Source organism: Euprymna scolopes, chromosome 11 (genome assembly GCF_053919585.1).
Source record: "Euprymna scolopes isolate OS-2025 chromosome 11, ASM5391958v1, whole genome shotgun sequence".
Taxonomy (NCBI): domain Eukaryota; kingdom Metazoa; phylum Mollusca; class Cephalopoda; order Sepiida; family Sepiolidae; genus Euprymna; species Euprymna scolopes.
The window spans coordinates 44557507-44575581 of record NC_136492.1 but is presented as its reverse complement, the minus strand read 5'-3'; the positions used below and the strand labels follow the sequence as shown (position 1 = coordinate 44575581).

The following is an 18075-nucleotide window of genomic DNA, read 5'->3' as shown; positions in this document are numbered from 1 at the left end:
CCTTCAGCCACCAGCTCCTGTAGCCCTTGACATCCGACTACCAGCTTCAGTTCTTGTTGACGTCCAGCTACCTGTTCCAGTGCCCACTGATGTCCAGCTACCTGTTCCAGTGCCCACTGACGTCCAGCTACCTGTTCCAGTGCCCACTGACGCCCAGCTACCTGTTCCAGTGCCCACTGATGCCCAGCTACCTGTTCCAGTGCCCACTAATGCCCAGCTACCTGTTCCAGTGCCCACTGACGTTCAGCTACTTTTTCCAGAGTTCACTGACGTTCAGCTACTCTTTCCAGTGCCATCGACATCTAGCTCAGTAATGTCCAGCTACCAATCTCAGTGCCCATTGACATACAATATATGCTGATGTCCAGCTACCAGTTTCTAGCATTAAATTATGTCTATATGACTCAAATCAACCTAAAGCATATCATCCTACCTTAAGGATGCAAGAATCTCAACCCCAGGAGACACCCATTTATGCTCCAGCTGATCCTAATAGCTATTGTCATCGTTTTTCGGAATTTGAAATCAATTTTTAATAATCAATCAAACCAAATTTTTGTTAATCAAATAGTGATTTAAAATCGATCACAGTTAAATTGATGAATGAACAGTTTTTCTTAATTATCTAACTTTTAACAGTATTCATCCAGGATAGGTTAACTTAAAATGATTCAAGGTCATTTATTTGTAAAAATCAGCACTTCTGCACTTTCTCTATCCTCTTCAGGGTGATGAATGTAGAAAACAGCAGTCTCCTTTTCAGAAGAATCTCTGTGATAAGAGGATTAAGAGCATGTGAAGATCATGTAATGATGATTGATTGAAGGTGGGACATTATGTTTCTGAATTTTTGAGATGAGGATTGATAATTTGCAAGCACCCATAGCATAGTGGATATAATACTTAGTAAAATTCAGTTATAAGTTACACTCTTCTGGAAGTTGAAGGTTCAATCCTCAGTGTGGGCGACACTGAAAATACAATTGCTTAGAACTTCGACCCGATCATGGCTGACAGAATGAGAGCATGCTACCTCAGTAAAATAAATGGTTCCATTCAAAATTCCATACAGATTCCCAGAGTTCGACAGAAAGATTTTTAAGTTCAACAATATACACCTGAAGAAGGTTGGAAGTTACATTGGCTGAAATGCCGGGTGAATAACACACAAAATGAGAATAGTGGTTTGAATAATTCAAATGATATAGATGGTGGATTATGTTAGCATTGACTACTGTACACTCTTAAACCCTTATCCTCAAGTGGCCTCTGAGCCTTGATAAGTTGTGACTTCTATGTAAAAAAAAAAAGGTACAATTTAATTCATTCTTTTCAAAATTTATTGCTACAAAAATAACTAAAAAAAAAAAAAAAGAAAAGTAGAATGCAAATTGTTTGATGATCTCATTTTCTGAGCTGAGACTTATCTTGCCAACAACTGTCAAGATTGATAAGATATAAAGAAACCAACTTCCTGCTATCGAGTTCTTTTTAACCTTGCTGCATGTCACTGATAAGAGCACAGTAATGGTGACTACATACAAATGCTGATAGAAGCCATGGTTAAGACTTTAGTCAAACATTATAATTTAGTGTCGGTTGTTTCTTTGATTTCTTTAAAAAAAAAAAAAAAAAAAATTTTTATAAATTTTAAGAAAAGTCATGTACTTACGTAAATCAAATTATCCATATAGCGAATAAACAGATTTCTCAAAATGCCTGCTTCATTTAAATCCCCCAATCCAATCATATCCTCAATCCCAGAGATTGAGGACGTGTGCATATGTCGAATCTGTCTTTTGCCATCTATCCAGTGTTCCTATACAGGAAAAAGAAGACATTTCAGTATTATTTGTAGTATTCTGAGATATACATACACAAATATTGTTGACAAATGCATATTTATCCAAACATATATGAATGAACTCCAGCAATACATTACATGTCAACCAGTCTTATATATAAATATATAAATACTTATTTTATACCTAAAAATATATAATTATAAATACTTATTTTATACCTAAAAACACTAGTGTTTCATGCTTATGCAATCATCAGAGCAGAGGATTTGAACTCTGTTAGAGAGCCAGCTTTAACTCCATTAACAAGGAACATACTCCAGGACGAACATTAACCACTACAAAATTAAGGGAAATTTTAATATTAATGAAACTTGACGTTTAATACAGATGATCTTAGAGTGATCAAGTAATAGGAAGTTATGATCGCACACACAAGGCCAGCTGACCGACTTTTTCAATTTCACAGAAGGTGCTCAACTTTTAAGAATTTTATTTCTTAAAGGGGCGATAGTAATTATGAATTATAAATAATTATAGATAAGTAATATTCTGTGTGTGTGTGCAGAACGGTTTCTAACAAACTACTGTCAATTTCTAGTTTACAAACTTGAAACTTGATATATAGGGGAATTGGACCTGTGAAACAAATTCAATTTGGTTTTGAGCCAGTAAAAATAGCTGCTAAAGGGTCAAGATTGAAAAAATTGGAACTTAGTAGATGTAAGTCAACTAAATGTGTATCTTCTATGCATGTGCAAATATACATTTATAAATTAAACTATGCTAATTTTTAAGTTTTTATATGCATATGAACTTAGCTCAGATGGCAATGAATAATGTTGGAGTCATTTTTTTCAAACTTGAAATCACTTCTATATATTAGGTACAATATAATAATGAATAGAGAATTGGCTCTATAATAATAAATATGAAATCTGCATAAATTAAATATTATATTTACTCATATTTTATGATCGGGCATTACCGGGCAACCTGCTACAAAGGTTTGTACATTATTTTCATATGTTGATGGTGTTACATGAGGGGAAATGATATGAGAATGGTATGATAGATTTTAAATAATAAACATTCATAAAACAAAAATTATTTTACATTTATTCATATAAATAGATATTATTTGGTAAATAAGACCGTCAAGAAATGAAAAGAAAGAAACCAATTTGCTTCAGCAATGGTGTGCGAGTGGGTTTTTTTTTACTTACAATGTTTTCATTTAATTTAAAAACAATTAAAAATAGTGATGTTGCTTACAGAGAGAGAGAGAGAGAGAGAGAGAGAGAGAGAGAGAGAGAGAGAGAGAGAGAGAGAAAGAGAGAGAGAGAGAGAGAGAGAGAGAGAGAGAGAGAGAGAGAGAGAGAGAGAGAGCAAACACTCAGTCACCGTCTCCCTTTTCTGAACTCTTGCTTATGTCTTTTATATCTTTTTTCTAGTCAGTTCGTTTAATTTAAATTACCTTCCTTGAAAATTAATCAGAAAATATTTTTGGGAAAGGCTTCATAATTTATCCTTTTTTTTGTAAATCACTTAAATTATTGTTAATATCAACTATTGCATATATATATATACATTGTATAAATAGGACAATAAAATTACAAATGAATAACACCAAACATTAATTTATGATGAACTATTTTAAATATAGCTGTCTTTGAATCATTCATTTGTACAATATACACAATATTTAAAAATATTTTGTTGTATTATTGATTTAACCAACAGCAACCCATTTTGATAATATTATAGGAGCAATAAATTAAAACAATAGTTATTCATTTAGAAGCAATCAATTAATAGTAAATAAAAATGTATAAGTAACATAGTTGAAATAAAATCACTTGCAGGCACAGAAGTGATATTAATTTTATTCCAAGTCGATTTTATTATCATCTATTATCTTATATATAAGTTATATATAAATGCTGAAGTTAGACCATTTATCCCACTATAGGTGATGTCAAAACACCTTATTACAAGTTAATTCAGCTTTACACTATAGATACTTATGTATATACAATATTAGTTGTAAGGTTAACTAATTTGCATATTTGTTTTGAGAAAAAAAAAAATTTTTATTATTAACTATTATTCATTATTGTTTTTCAATTCAATGATTTAAAAAGTTTTAACAAAACAATTTTTTTTGCACAATATTGTTTCATTTTTTGCACCAATATTTAGCATTTGTGTTCTTTAGAAAGAGTGACTTTATTTTCAACAATATTCAACACTGATTTCTTCCTTGTTTTCCTTTCTTTACAATCACATTTAAAAAATAAATTTGCATTGATATTATCAAAATGTTTATATGAAGAAATAAGAAAAAAAATGTTTAGTATTTTTTATTAAACATTTATCATTTTGAATTAATATTTCAAGTAGTGAACTTTGATAAGTGATAGAAAGCTGACAGAGATGTTATGTGAAGCCCTGCATCTTATTTGACCTTGACATTTAATCTTGAAAATTTTGGTCAAGTTTGACCATTTTGATGGAATTTCAGTTTACATTTTTCTCCCTTCACCATACACAAACAAACAAAGGCTTAGAGTGAAGTCAGGGCATCTTGAAATCTTAATGCAGGGTATTCAACCATCTTTTTTTTGGCTGTTCTCTCAACCTTTTCCTTAAGCAGTTTTTGCAGTTGTCTTGTTTGTTTATGCAAATGTCTGTCTGACACAGACAATTTTTCATCATTCTGTTCAAAATTGACAAAATGTCATATTGGTGGCAAATACCAACATTTCAGATATGGTCAAGTCTGAGCAGACATCTCTAAATCCAACACAATATCTTTGTATACATGACTAATAGGCTTCTGTTTTGCCTCCTTCTTTAATGGCCAGTACTCTGAGCCAGACAAAACTACATACTATAATCTAGTAGATTTTAAACAGATGTAGATCACTGATCACTTATTCATGAACCACAGCAGACTTCATTTCAGTCATATAACATCGATTCAAGCAATAATTTTTGCTGGTTATACAGCAGTTACTGCTGATAGTTGAACAGTGTGACCGATCATTCCATGATTTCACTTACTGATAGTTTGTTTTTTAATGGAAATTGTTCTAAACAAGGCAAGAAGCCACTTCATGTAAGATTCTAGCCCAGAAAACAGCGATTCTTCCCCCTTTGTTATTCAAGTTTGACTTGGGATAGTTAAAAACAGAAACCATTCTTGCTGCTGCTAATGGCGAGTTCAAGAGAAACTTCCTGCTAGGTCCCTGCACTATTCTAATAGTTTACAACAATTTTTCTCTCCAGAGCTCTGGTGACAGATGGTACAACTGAACAATAAGAATACAGTTGTCTCAAACAAATTTTCTCATGAGAAATTAGCGTTAGATTTTTATAAATTAAACAAACAAATGAAAAAAAAAAGAAAAAATCTAAATTTTACTTACCTTCCCATCATCATCAACAACCAGAACTTTTCCAGATTCTGTAAATTTCACCCTAGCTCCAATGGCCACGCTGAACTCATCCCGCGTCTTTGGCTCAAGCCAAACATGGTCTCCCTAAAAATAAACAAAAAAAAATAAAACATTAATCAGAGAACAATGGTTAGAATTTATGACTGACTTTTTTCATAAAAGCGCTTCATTCTTATTAGATTAAATGATTGGATGAAAAGAATGTTCTTTTCTGGTCGGCACAAAAATGTTATTTTTATAAAAAAAGAAAAAGTGGTTTAATTTGATTTGATAAGGTTTCTGAAATGAGTTACTGCTTCAAATTTTGTTGGTGGTCGCCGTGGATGCATCTTAAGGATGGATGCATTCTTGTTCTAATATTGATTATGATGTCCTAATATATCATACTAGCAGATGTACCCAGTGTTGCCCGATATTTAACATAATGTTAAATTCCCTAAAAAAAAAATAAAATGAAAGAAACTGAAACAAATGCAAATTTTTATTTTATTGCGGACTATTATCCTCATCTTTTTCTTAGTTGTTTCACAACGTTTCCGCCAATCATTCCTCTGGCCTTCATCAGGTGGTAAATGTGACAGGATAGGAACTCTGAATCTCCTGACTATATCCATTGCAATTACTGCCTTCTGTAGTTGTTGTCATCTCACCACGTTTTGGCCAAGTAAGCCTCTGGATGGCTTTGGGTAGGATTGAAACCGATATCTTCAGACAATTCTCCCTTGGAACCGTAGAGATTCAACGTCTCTATCAACTGTGCCATGGGCCCCGAAGGGCGATCATGGTTGAATTTTTTGGTCTTATAAATTTATGTTTATTATCTGATCTCCCATGGTTGGGTTCGTACCGAATGGTATATATTATTTATTAATTGGAATTCATTATTGAGATGAGTATTATTTATTAATTTTTTTTTTTATTGCGGACTATTATCCTCATCTGTTCTTAGTTGTTTCACGACATTTTGGCCAACTATTCCTCCAAAACATGGTGAGATGATAACTACGGAAGGCAGTAATTGCAGTGGATGCAGTCAGGAGATTCAGAGTTCCTATCCCGTCGCAGTTACCACCTGACGAAGACCAGAAGGGGAATAGTTGCCAAAATGTTGTGAAACAACTAAGAAAAAGATGCAGATAATAGTCTGCAATAAAATAAAAATTAATAAATAATACACATCTCAATAATGAATTCCAATTAAAATAATATATGTGCATGCGAGTATTATATTATATTTTTCTAAACAGCTCACTTCTTGTAAGTAAAAAAAAAAAATACTTGAGCTGAGATTGAAACCAAAACCTAAAGTAGGATAACCATTAGGCCAGCTTGCCACGTCCTTTAAAAAGTATTTTCAAACTGCTTATTCTTAACACAAGGAAACTGTCATGTGAACGATTTGTGCACATGCAGTTGTGAAACAGTTGATGAACAGATACATATCCGATAACCCAAAGTACCAATTTTGACCCCTTAGCAGCCCTTTCAAGTCTGTAGATCAAAAATTTGTTGAGTGTATAAATTATCTTCACACACACACACACACACACACACACACACACACACACACACACACACACTTCTTACTTTTATAGATATATAGACTACAACCTACATTAAAACAAATATCATAATTTTAGCTTTCCCAGCATCATTTTTGCTTTACAAAATGAAGAAATAAAGAGAACCCATTCTCCATTAAAGAAAATTTTAAAAAAAATTCTTTTTGAGAAAGAAAAACAAAAATTTTCTTTTATCATGAGATGGCAGAAACTTTGGGGTAACAGCAAATATTTTATTTTCACTTACCGACGTGTGCATTGGCCATTATACACACATCAATAACCCAGATTCTATACATTTGATGACAAAAACACTTGGATGCTGATGTTGATTTATTAAAAACGACAGAAAAAATCAGAGAAACAGTTTACATGTATATGTGAGAGAGAGAACAAAAGACAAATAGATGAATAGCTCGTCTTGTCACACTTTGCTCCATTATGGGCAGCAATCTGGACATGTCTTCTCTAAAACATCACTAGAAAATCTGCCTGGAAGTATCATAGTTTAGTTAACTTCCGTTTTGGATCACCTCTGATCTTTAAAAGTGTCATCAAACTTTTCCGTCATAATCATGCTCTCATTATATCACATGATAACTTGGCACCAAACAGTCACATAAGATATTTAATTTCATGTGTTTCCATCTTGTACCTTCTACATGTCTAATTATATATATAAGAGGCTCTGTCTGTTGGTCAGTCTACCATGCTTTAGTTTTAAATAGAATCTTTAGAGGCGTCCAAGATGTTCATAAGAACCTCTGTCTAAATAAAAGTTTCATCCCTAAATACAGACAGATGTATCTTAAGAATGGATCCATTCTGGTTTTATCTTTCAATCAATTCTTTTTGTGGTACTTGTACAGTTTAATCAAGACGTTAAAAAATGAAAATATCGAAAAAAATATTATATTGCATGTATCCATTATGGAACAAAGTTCTCTGAAAAAAAGTTTCACTTAATTTCATCAAGTAATTTTTTTTTTTACACCGAAAAAACAATTTGTTATGATACCGAGCAAACGGTTCGATTTTTAGAAAGAAAAGCTAGAATTAAAGATGGGGAGGGAGTATCGGCGCTTTACATTGAGTTATCTCCCCGTGGCGTGTTTAACAAATTCCATAATGCCTGACTTCAACGCGCTCTCATAAAAACTTGTTTTTCTGTTGTAAAAAAAAAAAAAAAAAAAAATACTCGATCGAATTAAAAGAATTTTTTTTTTTTGAGATCTTCAGTCCAAAACGGATACGGACAATATAACCTTTTTTTCGATATTTTCATTTTTTAATGTCTTGATTAAACTGCACAAGTACTCTTTTTGTTTACATAAACGGTTCCTGCAATGGTTAAATCTATCCATCTAAAAGAAAAGTGAGAATGCATTTGTGCGTGTGTGAGAACACTTCTCAACCTATATACTGAACGGATTTTTGATTTACAGACGTGAAATTTGGTATATAGGATATTCAGTGGAAAACTTTAATAGGTTTTCATGTGGAAAAACGTGTTACTAAAGAGTCAAAATTGAAAAACTGGTACATGGGAGGTGGGTCATCGGATTTTGATCTGTTTGTCAACACCTTTTTGCATGTTAAATTGTTCATATGACAGCTTAGTTATGTTAAAAATAAGTAGGCTTGGAAAACTTTTTAAAGATCGTGTCAAGCCGGCCTAATAGTTATGGTACTTGTCTCATTGTCTTTAGGTTTTGGTTTCGATCTCAGCCAGAGTATTTTTTTTTTTTAACTGTTTAGAAAAACATAATACTCATGTTTCAGTTTCTGCATTAATTAAAATATAATCCTTATACATATTTTACGACCGGGCAACGCCAGGCGGCCTGCTAGTACTAGATATGTTGGGTTCTACAACTTTTTACTATATTCAAACTCATAAAAAAAATATTTGAGAAATTTCCAATCACACCTTTCCACTCTAAAATAAAGGTTGTCTAATTACACGTGAAACAACTTTTTATAGGTAATCAATATTAAATTCATACAACAAAAAATTCTGTTATTTTTTTAAATTTCTATCACCCGAACTCATGTAAACAATAATCAATGAACCAAATTCAAATTATCAATAAAAGCAAATTTGTATTATTTGGATTATTTGGACTACTGTTCTCACAATACCTTGGCTGAAGTGACCTTTGACCTTCTTCAGGTGAATCTTGTTGAATGAATATAGTAATAAGTAGTAAGATTGTACATCTAAAAACCAGAGTAAGTTTAAAGTTCCCAAAATTCATACTAGAATTGCCCACAAGGAGCCATGATGTGACGGATAAAGTACTAGATCAATTTAGTTCTAAGTGACGCTCTTCTGGAGGTTGAAGATTCAATCCTCAGTGTGAGCGATACTAAGAATACAATTGCGAATTATTTAAAACTTCTACACGGTCATGGCTGACAAAATGAGAACATACATAAATTAAATAAAAGGTCCAGTTCAACATTCCATACAGATTGTCGAGTTTGACAGAAACATTCCTGAATTCAACAAGATACACCTGAAGAATGTCTGAGGTTACATCAGCCAAAAAGTTGTGAGAATAAAAAGTGAAGAGGAGAACAAATACAAATTATGCTCATCTCAGAAATTCAGAAACACAAGTCAAATTTATATTCTTTCTCTCTTTTAACTACAAACAAATATTAGAGTAGTCTAAACGTTTAAGCCTAGGTTGGAAAATAATTTGCTGAAACGATTAAAAATAAAACCCAATCGATTGATATGTAAATATTTCTGGTTTTTATACCTCAACCTGTTTTATTTCGAGATTCAGCAAAAACGAGGGAAAGACTGAAAAGCCTTTTTCATCATTTAATCCACATCACAATGCACCAGATTATTAAAGGACAAATCTTATAACAATGATTTTCAAAAGTAAGTTTAAGGCTCCTAACATTCGTACTAGAATTGTCCGCAAGGACCAGTAGCACAGTGGTTGGAGTACTGGGAAAAATCAATTGTAAAAGTGATATTCTCCTGAAGGTTCAATCCTCAGTGTGGGCGACCGAAATATACATTTGCGAATTACTTAGGACCTCTATCCAGTCATGGCTGATGGAACAAGAGCATGCTACCCCCATGAAGTAAATAAAGGGTTCCACTCAAAATTCTGTCCAAATTCCAGAGTTCAAATTCCTAAGTTCGACGGAAACATTCCCCGAGTTCGACAAGATACACCTGAAGAAGGTCGGAGGTTATATCGACCCAAACTTTGTGAAAATCACACTCAAAATGAGAACAGTAGTCCGATGAATAATAATACAAATGATTGTCATATGGATTATCATGTAGTTCAGTGTAATCAAACATGTAATCAAATGACTGATATGTGTATTATTTTTGCAATTTATAAATTTAACTAAGATATCACCTGTTACCCTTATTTTATAAATTACACAGATTATAGAAGAAAATAAACTTTAAGATTTCAAAATGGCTTGACTTCCCTTTGATCATGTATAGTGAAGGGAGAAAAATCTGTTAATAAAAAAAGAGGTGAACTAAATAATCTACCTAATATCATAATTTGAGATATTTATGTCCATTTTAGTGGGGTGGGGTCAGAGTAAAAGTACTTATACCAGAGTGAGGTTCAGACTCTACAACTTCAGCTTTTAAGTATAGTGTGCTAACCCTTTAATCTACTGAATTAAATCGGTATCTTACAGTAGAATGTTGTTTAATAACAGAAAAGCTGCGTTTTGTCTCCCTTTCTCCCTCTCTGCCTGCCAGACAAACGCAATGAAAGAAAATATAGAAAGTAATTCTTTCCGACTTTTCAACCCAGACAACCTATTACAATGAAAGAGAAAGAAAGCGAAATAATGTAAACTTCCCTTTCCCCTCTCTCATATGTATATACACAATGTACTAAAATCGATTTCCTTTTGTCTATTTTAGATTTTGAACCAAAAGCTTCATAAACTAATCTGCTATACAATCCAATTAGCTTAAGCCTTGATACATTCATTTCTTATTCTTTCAATATTTATTTTTATGTTTTTACTTATCTGCACCCCCCACCACACACACACACACACACACACACACACACACACACACACACACACACACACACACACACACACACACACAAAAGGCAGTTACCAACCAAACACGAGATACTTTCTTAACAGAAGGGAATTTTGGTTGAATCACTTAAATTATTTTAATTCGTCCTTAACCTTTTTATCATCATTGTCCCTTCAATAGAAAATCTGAAGAAGCATAGAATTCATCATTTTATTTCAAATTCATTTTTATCACATATTTGCACTAAACTAACTCGATATTTTTGCGTAGAGTTCATGTATATTGCTTCCATATAAACTTCAAACATTACTTAGATTTAAAAAGGGAAAGTAAATTCTATGTTATCTACATTATATAGAAACTTTAAAATCTAAATAACGATCACTCCCTTCTACAAAATAAATTTAAAAAAATGGGACTTCATTCGTTCTGCCATTCTGAATGACTATCTCATATGTTCTGTAAATATTCCAGTTTAACGAGATAAGAATTAATCAACACAGCCACTTACAAATGCCAAAATTTGCGCGATGTTTTCTTAAATAAGTACATTTTTGATGTTCAAATAATGATGCAATTTTTATATTGTATTTTGAATTGGGTTCATGATAAAAATTGCCTCAATATAGAAGGATTTCTTCTTCCCGGGGAGAGAACAGATTTTTCTTCGCTTTTGAAATTCAATAAATAACACTGTCACAGATTTGTAGATAAAAGTTTGTACGAGCCTTTTTCAAGTCTCACACAAAACACACATTCATATTTCAAGCTGTCATATACATACGCGCACACAAACATACGCGCCCACGTCCACACATGTACACATATTCACGTTCGTGTACATACACTCACATTCACGTATATATACACACACACTTACGTATACACATGTACTCACACACGCGAACACGAACACACACATGGACGACGTCACTTCCGCTTTCTAAGGAAATACACATGCGCAAAAGACACTCCAGAAGCGAGTATAAAACATGGAGACAAGCTGTTTCTAATCCTCTTTTTAGGACCAACTCTCAACTAGAGAGGTTGGGCGAACAAGCCGCCGCCGTTTCGGCGCGCACGCACGCGCACCTCACGCCCACTTCCTACTATGTATGGGGCACGAGCTAATGACTGTATGTATACATTCTCACTCTTTCTCTCTCCATCTACTACTGGTCACTAAGAACACCTTCGCGTAGCTGACTACTAACTGATGACAACTCTAATATCCTCTTCCTTGCCTAGACACTGGATTCTCATTTCCACTACAACACTCACTTCAATTCCCACGCGCGAACAAACAATAGTGACCCAAACTTGAGATGAAAACACATTTCCTTTTCTTGCTACAACACCAGTCCTGCAACGGACATTGGTTACATACGCGCGGACATGTTATAACTAAAATGTTCATTTCTTTCAACAGCAAATAAACGACGTTTATCTTATCCATTACTTGAGTCTTTGTTTCCTTCAATTCCCATTCGTTTCATTATTCTTTTGTAACGGGATTGGGGTATTTATATATCCTAGTCCCCTACAAGTTGATGTCAAAACGAAATGAATTATGTTATTTACAAATACACAAGCATTTTTCCTTCACTTTTCTAATTTATTCTTTGTTTGAGTTTAAACTTTTACCAATTTTTTTCTTGCTTTTGAAATTCAATAATTAACATAATAGGACAATGTTTAGTGCGAGTAAAAAATATCTTCCATTAAAAGGGCATTGGATTGGTATCCTTCCAAATGTTACAACTTCAAAACATGGCAAAATCCTAATTTAATGACCTAAAAATATTTACAATGACATTCGTTCTGATTTTTTTGTTCAGAATTGCGATTCTGTTTTCTTTTTTTTAATTAAATCTATTTTATATTTCCTCCCAGAAAATGCCAGTACTTTTACTATATATATATATATATATATATATATATATATATATATATATATAAAATGGTAAAATCATGCAATAAGATATATATATATATATATATATATATATATATATATATATATATATATATATATATATATATATATAAAATGGTAAAATCATGCAATAAGATAAGTTAGCTAATATCTTATTTAATCTGTCATAATGCAAATGGCAAGGAAAGCAAAATGGTGAGTAATAGTTCTTCAGAAAAATATTACTATTAATCTACTTTCCACAATTACAAATTTCTTCTGGCTATTTTTGGAAGAGACAGAAGAGGTCTAAAAGTAGAATCTTACATTTCATCTGTTTCTAAAGTTACAAAGCAGAACTAGCTATATCACTTCAAACCCTTACTATGTCACATGATAGAATTTAACGAATTAAACAGGCACAAGCAAACTAAGATCACCCCCCCCCACAATTATCATACCTTACGAATTTAGCAAATAATTTCTAAACTTAATTTCAATAGTATATAATACAGTAATATATAGAGTAATATGTTGTATATCTACCTTGTCAATGGGTTGGTTGTTGGTTGGTTGTTTTTGTTTTATGGCATATCAACCCTTTTCAGGTTATTTAATGCCTAATCCAGTGAAGAAAATTTTTTTAATAGAGTATATTTGTTTTTTTTTTAAGTCGGTTCGGGTCAGAGTGGACCTGGGAGCAATGGCAATTAAAAGGTGACTTCACACTCCCCAAAGCCTGCAAGCTGGGGCCTCACCATCGGATATAGTTTAAGGTCATATTCAGGACCACCTTGTCAATGGGAGATAGAAATAATACCTAATAAGATTTAAAATTGCTATTTTCTCAGCCTTTCCTGAGATCAGTAACAAGTATATAAGAATAAGTACTTATTCTGAACCTGACCCAAGGTCATGTGGGCATCTTCTGGAAATTTACGGCAAGGTGCTTAATAAGCAGCCAGAAAAAGCCAATGCAATTAGCCAATCAGCAGGCGATATTTTTGTTACTAGAAAAAAAACTTACTTGATAATATTCTTGATATAAAAAAGGTTTTCATTATAGTTGTTTCCATGAAGAAAATTTTTACGTTATGAAAAAAAAAGAAAAATTATTTAGTGAAACTATTCTTGCAAAAAACACCTTATACATTTTCTACGAAAGAAAAAAATTTCGTTCAGGATTGTTTCCATGTTTTTGTCTTAAAAAGCAAAACACACACAAAAAAAACCCCAAAAACATTTCTTACAAACATTTTTTAATATAGTTTTCTTAAAAAAATATTTTATATAATTAAACTCATGGTAAACCTTATTTTCTTATGTTAAAGTTTCATTTTCAATTTTTGAATTTATTATCAGTATTCGCATAGGCTTTTTCCAACGATTCCTTTTGCTTACCATAAACTAAACTGTTAAAAGATGGTAAATTGACCGTGAGCCAGGCTATGGATCCGTACTTAATAATCTATTTTACCTTTTTGCAGTCTGTCAATTGAAACGAAAACCCTATACCAAGATCAAATAACCTTAGTTAAATAAGAAATCATGAGGAATTCAATGGTGAAATTAATTTTGGTATGTTTATAATAATATTGTCTGTACCAAATAAACAGCAAAGACTTTTAATAAACAAGTTCTAAAATTAAACTCACAAGCTAATACCTATCCATTGAATAATATAATACCGTATCCATACCAAAGCAACAGTCACCAAAGGCAGGTGTAACCAACTTCCTTCTTTTGAAGGAAGTTTCATGGGAATATCAAATTCACAAGTGATCCCCAGTTGCTTGTATATCCTCGTTAATAGAGATGACATTAAGTTCTTGCAGGGAGGTGTCAACGTCCTACTTACAGCTTCTAGTATTCCCAAATAGTCACCCATTTAGTACTAACCAGGTTAAACATTGCTTAAGTGATCTAGTGTATATATATATTATAAATAATATAGTAATGTTTAATTAGATTTAAATACAATCGTAAGTTTCATTCAAATTATTAATTAAAATAATTTAGGAATGCTTAATACTAATTTTAAAGCCAGTTTAAATAAGTTTCTATTCGGTAGTTTAAATGCTTCCAACTTCCAATCACATTTTATAGTATCAAAGTTTACATCTTTTTAACTATTAAAAGTTTACATTAGGCACCGTCAAAAATGGCCGAAAAATCAAGTTGTTGTTTTTTAAAACGAAATTACATTTATTAAAATCCATTATTTCTGAGTAACTTTTTTTTTCCAGAAAGATAAAACCCTGAATTTTATCATATAGAAAACAGAATAATGTAAAACTTTTTCTACTATTTTTAATTAAATTTTAAATGTTAAATTTCCCCCAAAAGTTAACAATTGACATTTTTTGTCTTTCACAAAAAACGTACATAAATATTTAAAAAAAAAGGTTTTTGAAATAATTCATTTATTTATTTGTTGTCTAACTAAGATTTAGGATGATTTTCTATGAGAATATGCAAAAATATTATAATATAAGTACCTGGATTTCAAATAATTCCACTTATTCATATAGGCAACCAGTTACTTCGCGTCAATCTAGAGTCTAGATCGACACTGTTTACGTTTGTATTCGATAAAAAGCAAACTATGGAAGACCAAACAGGCCAAAAAAACTTATTTTTCAGTAACGAAAATTTCAATGTATTATCAACGCTGAGGCTGGCCAGTACCAGATGGGTGACCATTTGTATGAGTTTGGTTTTTAATGTGTATGTGTGTGGGGGCCAGGCTCCCCAAAATGGGGGAGGGGCAATTTAAAGCAGAATAAAAAAAAAATTATTTCAGCGCGTTTGGTCCACCGTAGTCGAAAGGCGCCAAACGTTTTCAAATGGGATCGAAAAAAATGATGCTATTTTTAACACAAAGGGCACAATATTTATCGAATTTGTTTTTGTATCGATTCTTCAAAGCATGCCCTGTTTAATAATGGTCATGCATTATTCGGCTGGCTAAAAAGAAATTGTTAATTTATTTATCAAAGATTTTAAAATGGCTTTTTTCGTATAAATATTAAAAAAAAATTTTTTTTTGTTTTGCTTAACTTAAATTAATTATTTTACTTAACATATTCACCGAATTTCACACTTCAAAACTCAAAAGCGGGATAATTAAACACAATCGAAGTTCTGATATTCAGACGTTAAAATAAGGTATGCAAACAATTTTTTTTTTTTTTTAAATCTATATTTCTGTCCCTTACAACACAATATGTTGTGTTCAGTTTCAGATGATTATTTTAAGCATATTTGTACCACCTCAAAACAAGGGGGGTTGTAAGTAAAATAAAATATATATATAAATATCGTTTATGAAAAATAAGTACACTGTTATAAAGTTCATTCTTCTCTTAATAATCGCTGAAAATTTCGTATTGATCGGATAATTACCTGATTTTTGGTAGATTTTTAAAAAGACGGTCCGTCAAAAAGTACTTACCTACCCTCCCCCCCCCCGTTTTGGCGGTGACTAGTTTACATCTTTTTAACTATTAAACGATTGGAATGACTGGCTAAAGATTTTAAGATTGAGCCAACTAAAATGCATTCTAGTAGATTTAATTTCATAATTATAATTCTAAATAGGATTTTTAAAAGTTTGTTTTATTACTTTAAGCTATTGCACTTTTTTTTTATTTCAATAAATATTGGATTCATTATAAATAAAAAAAATAGAGACAAAAGAATCGCATACACATAATCAAGGAGCGGTAACAATTTTATTAATATAGAGATAATAAAATACCAAAGATCTGTACATGATATCGCACTCCACACACCACCCTCGTCTATGTTCCTAGAGACATTCATCATTCTCTTACTTTTTAACGGTCACCTTTATATAAATCTGAGCAAAGATCAAGTTCATTGTGAACAGCTTTGAAGAGCATCCGTGTCACGTGTAATGTTGCGCATCCTTCTTCCTCCACAAGCCATCATTTGGTATTGTGCCAATCAAAACATGAGATCAAATCTCTGACCTATAAGGATTTAGCTTTGCCTGAATAGTTTGTTTTCTAAATATATCATCGCATAGCTCTGACGTGAATACTTAACCCGGCAAAAAATAAAGAGCGCAATCAATAGACTGTTGCTAAGGCGTAAAATCAGTCTCAACTGATGCAAGGTCAACATCAAAATCTAGTTCTCTCAATGGCTGACATGATCCAAACATTGTCAATCATTCAGATTTGATGTCAGACAAGATTCAAATCCTCTTTTTTGTTGTTGCTGTTCTGTAAAGAATATTAATAACATTCTAATTTAGATGTTTCTGAATTCTTTATTCGTATTATTTGGATTCATTGGACTGCTGTTCTCATCTTGAGTGTGCTTTTCACAACATTTCGGTTGATGTAACCTCCGACCTTCTTCAGGTGTATCTTGCCGAACTCTGGAGTGTTTCTGTCGAACTCGGGAATTTGGATGGAATTTCGAACAAAACCCTTTATTTACTTCACGAAGGTAGCATGTTCTTGTTCCGTCAGCCATGACTGGATAGAGGTCTTAAGTAATTTGTATTTTTTGGTCACCCACACTGAGGAATGAACCTTCAACCGTCAGGAGAATATCACTTTTCACAATTGATTTTTCCAAATACTTTAACCACTGCTAACCCCATGAAGTAAATAAAGGGTTCCGCTCAAAAATCCGTCCAGATTCCCATGTTCGACAGAAACATTCCCGAGTTCGACAAGATACATCTGAAGAAGTTCGGAGGTTACACTGACCGAAACGCTGTGAAAATCACACTCAAGATAAGAATAGTAGTCCGATGAATCCAAATATGTATATTTAATTTAGATGTTCATTTTGCATAGAAGACATTCAACAATACACTGTAGAGGCTCCAGAAGCTGAAAACCTTTCTACTCTAATAAATTCCTATTTTTGATCGGTTGCATTTTGAAATTCCCTACCTGCTCCTTGTGTCAAATTTAAATGCAATTTCAACAAATACTTTGCTGCACAACTCCCTAATTAAGATGTCTCGTATAAATCTGACACTGAATCACATTAGTCCCTGACATATCAGTGGCAATATGCCATGCATCAAGACTACACGCACATTTCAAGTTTATCTGGCATTATTTATAACGATACAGTGCTCAGTAAAATGAATAGAGCACATATATAATACAGAAAAGATTGAATTTTTAATAGCCATTCAGAAATGTACTTATTACTATGTAAATCTGGTATCTGCTTGAAGCTAAAACTATACTATTATTCCTATTGTACTATTTGTCAATGCTTCATTCAGGGA

The 18075-nt window shown here is 32.4% G+C and overlaps 1 protein-coding gene across 1 annotated transcript in view; it reads right to left on the bottom strand.

Moving 5' to 3' along the window:
- Window positions 1-18075, bottom strand: part of LOC145287848 (myosin-VIIa-like) — a 534923-nt gene that overhangs the window by 114790 nt on the left and 402058 nt on the right. The window contains exons 5-6 of the mRNA XM_080135723.1: window positions 5234-5347; window positions 1673-1819 (exon numbers count right to left, since the gene is read on the bottom strand). Of these exons, the coding sequence (XP_079991849.1) occupies window positions 1673-1819; window positions 5234-5347 (261 nt within the window). The remainder of the gene's footprint in view (window positions 1-1672; window positions 1820-5233; window positions 5348-18075) is intronic.